The 3073-nt window shown below is 36.1% G+C and overlaps 1 protein-coding gene across 2 annotated transcripts; it reads right to left on the bottom strand.

The window, feature by feature from the left end:
- Positions 1 to 779: 779 nt before the first annotated feature.
- LOC149163366 (uncharacterized) lies at positions 780 to 2696 on the bottom strand. Of its 2 annotated transcripts, none has more exons than XM_089430725.1 (3): positions 2243 to 2696; positions 2020 to 2132; positions 780 to 1199 (listed from the first exon to the last, which is right to left on the bottom strand). In XM_089430725.1, the coding sequence occupies exons 1-3, from the start codon at positions 2484 to 2486 to the stop codon at positions 1119 to 1121; spliced, it is 438 nt and encodes a 145-aa protein (XP_089286851.1). In that variant the 5' UTR covers positions 2487 to 2696; the 3' UTR covers positions 780 to 1118. The 2 variants fall into 2 exon arrangements, with proteins under 2 accessions (XP_089286851.1, XP_089286852.1); XM_089430726.1 differs by having other exon boundaries at positions 780 to 1190; positions 2243 to 2695.
- Positions 2697 to 3073: the final 377 nt, after the last annotated feature.

The raw sequence follows: 3073 nt of genomic DNA, 5'->3' as shown, positions 1-3073 counted from the left end.
GGTCTCCTAGACGTTTTTGATGGTGCTGAATCCATTTTCACCATCAAACACGATTCAAACACTGCATCTACAAGATTTTTTGAAAAAAAATTTACCCGGATTCCAGCCACTTTTGACCATCCAGTGAATTCCTCCGCCTGGTTAGAGGACTCCTTATCCAAATTCCACTATTTGCTGTTACACTCCTTTATTTTATTATTAGTGCTAACCCTTAAGTATTTAAGCTATAGATTTGGTGGATATTTTTATTTTTTTTTACAATTTTGACAACGGGTCTTTACTCCATAGATTTGGTGGGTATTTTTCTTTTTGACAATTTTGACAACGGGACTTTACTCCATAGATTTGGTGGGTATTCTTTTTGACAATTTTGACAACGGTACTTTACTCCACAGCACAGGAAATAACAGGAATTTCCATCCGGTGGCTGAATAGCCCTCAAAGTTTTCAGTGGGTTGCAGGGTAGATGGTGGTTGGGCTTAATTATTATTATTATTTTCTTTATTAAGATTTAAAATTTGAATTTTGAATAAGGTGGTAGGATAGATGCTTTTATTTTAGAGTGGTTGGGCATAATGATTATTATTATTTTCTTTACCCAAATTCAAAACCTAATTAGTAACATGATGAGTTTTAATTTTTTAATAAATATTGTTGCATCTGAGAAAAGTAAGTGTAACTTCCAGTCTTGAAATTAAAATGCAAGACAGAATGTTTAAATGCAAGTTTACTGCCAGCATCAATTTGTTGAAAATGGTCACAAACCAACAGAATCGCTATGAATTTAAAAAAAATCTAATTCAACGCTTGTCTGTGTTCATTCTCCTCACATTCAATCATAGATTCCAGTAAGTCCTTTATCATATATAGACGTTGAACACTAAATATGGACATAGACATCTGGTATGCAAGTGAAGGAAGCAACGTCTTAATAACACTCTATGTATCTGCTGCCTATCAATGATGGTATAGTTACAAACTCAAGTTTCAATTTAGGGGACACCATTAATCACATAAAAGATTCAGGTACAAATTATGCCTTGTGTTGCTGCTGACTGTGGACTTGAAAAGTAGACATGTATATAGAATAGACAAATACACATATCAGATTTTAGGAATTAATTATGCTGTGGACCAGATCCTGCGTTAAGTCCAGGAGATTTAGGACCCCTCGGCCTCCTGAGTAATTCCTGAAACAACTTAGAAACAAACAAAAAAATTATTACTACAACACAGTCATGAGAGATCAAAGGAGTCATTTTATGGGTAATCAAACCTGAAACAGTAAACATATCAAAAGAGATCTTGTTTTCCGTAATATACCCAAAACATATCACAAACAAATGTTGCTCTCTATATATACCCAAAATCAAGACAAAGAAGTATGTTGCTTAAAAACTTAGTCTTTGTGTCGGCATATTCAACAATCAGAATAAAACTTAGTCTTTGTGTCGGCATATTCAACAATCAGAATATGGGATTAACTGCCCACTTAAAATAATGATAATGGTTTGGAAGTGTATTAAAAGTTGGGGTTTTGGTGTAATCAAAATCTCAACATGGTATCAGAGCCTTGGCCTAGATTGGATTTTGAAAACATGGACTAACAGCCCACTCAAGATATTGGTAATGGTTTTGAAGTTTACTAAGTGGTTTGGAAATTTGCTGAAACTTGCTGGTTTTGGTGTAACTAAAATCTCAACATGATATCAGGGTAAGTAGGATTACCAGAATTGCACTTGAAGGGGGTGTTGGAGTAATTGTCACTCACCTCAATGGGAATCATTCTGAAAACATAAGACTAACAGCCTACTCAAAATAATGGTAAAAGGTTTAGAAGTTTACTTCTAAAAACATGTTTTTCGTTATAACCTAAAACATCCTCAACAGCTTTCCTGGTTCTCTAATGGATTGCAATTTTAAACAAATATGAAATAAAGCCAATGTAAAGCACCCTAGCTAAGACACTGAGAAATATAACAATAGTCTGCAGTATTTTTTGTGGCTGCAAATACTTACGCTAGTAACCGATTGAGTTACTCCTCTACTTTCAGCGTTGGGTCCGTTCTGATTAGCTCCTAGATCTGTGGACCCAGGCTCAACCTGAACCTGCCCCTGGAAGTTAGGATTTTCTAAACCATGCACCAAAGGGAGATACCAAAGTAAGGACGATGCAGAAAACAAACAATATACATATAGATTGATATTTGTTTAGTAGTAAGTAAGGACAAGCTTGAGTTACCCAACAGTGGATCCTTGACATCATCTCCATCTGCATCTTGACAGGAGAAGATTTGCTGGAAAAAATGGACTAATCCATCCAAGCAAGAGAACAAACCGTTAGTTTGGCCCTGGAGAACGTTGTCATATTCCTGCTCTCCATCCCTATTTTGGGTGGACGCATCCTGATCTTCATCTTGAGCAACTACACATGCTGCAGAGTGACAGCCTGAGTCTTCTTGGCATACAGTTTGATTAAGCTCCATAGCTATTATGTTCTGTCTGTAACTTCAACCAATCTTTTGAACATCTTACATTGAATCCGCTCGCCAGCCCAGCATGCAAATAATAAATGAATGACTGAAATAAACAAGACAGTAAATATTGTACGACGACAGCACAGCTAAAACCGCCCAGAGCACCTGACTACCTTCATATTTCGCATAAATACATCAACTACCACACAGAAATATACTACGGCACAGTTAAACCTGCCCACAGCAACCGCCTAGGTTTAATATTTGGCATAAATATATCAAAAGCCACGTAGATATATACTATTTATTTTATCAGTAGATTCTGGGATGGGTCAATGTGACCGACACTATACTCTCATGACCTTAGTTACACAGGTAAATTGGGTCAGTGGGAGATTTACTATACTCTCAGCTTAAAGCAACTACTCACAAGTTTAGTTAGACAAACCTAGTTAGATAGATAACTTGGACTAGACTCCTATATTGAGTGACAAACCAATATAACACATTTACTTTTTGACCTAACCTAATGGACCATGCAAAAAGATACTATTACTAGATTCCTGTATTGATTGACAAACCAATATAATACATCT

The sequence above is a fragment of the Pinus tabuliformis genome, chromosome 5_1 (assembly GCF_031772625.1).
Source record: "Pinus tabuliformis cultivar Carrire ecotype Pingquan chromosome 5_1, CPIR1, whole genome shotgun sequence".
Classification (NCBI taxonomy): Eukaryota; Viridiplantae; Streptophyta; class Pinopsida; order Pinales; family Pinaceae; genus Pinus; species Pinus tabuliformis.
The sequence above is the reverse complement of the archived record's forward strand: the minus strand, read 5'-3'. Positions and strand labels throughout refer to the sequence as shown.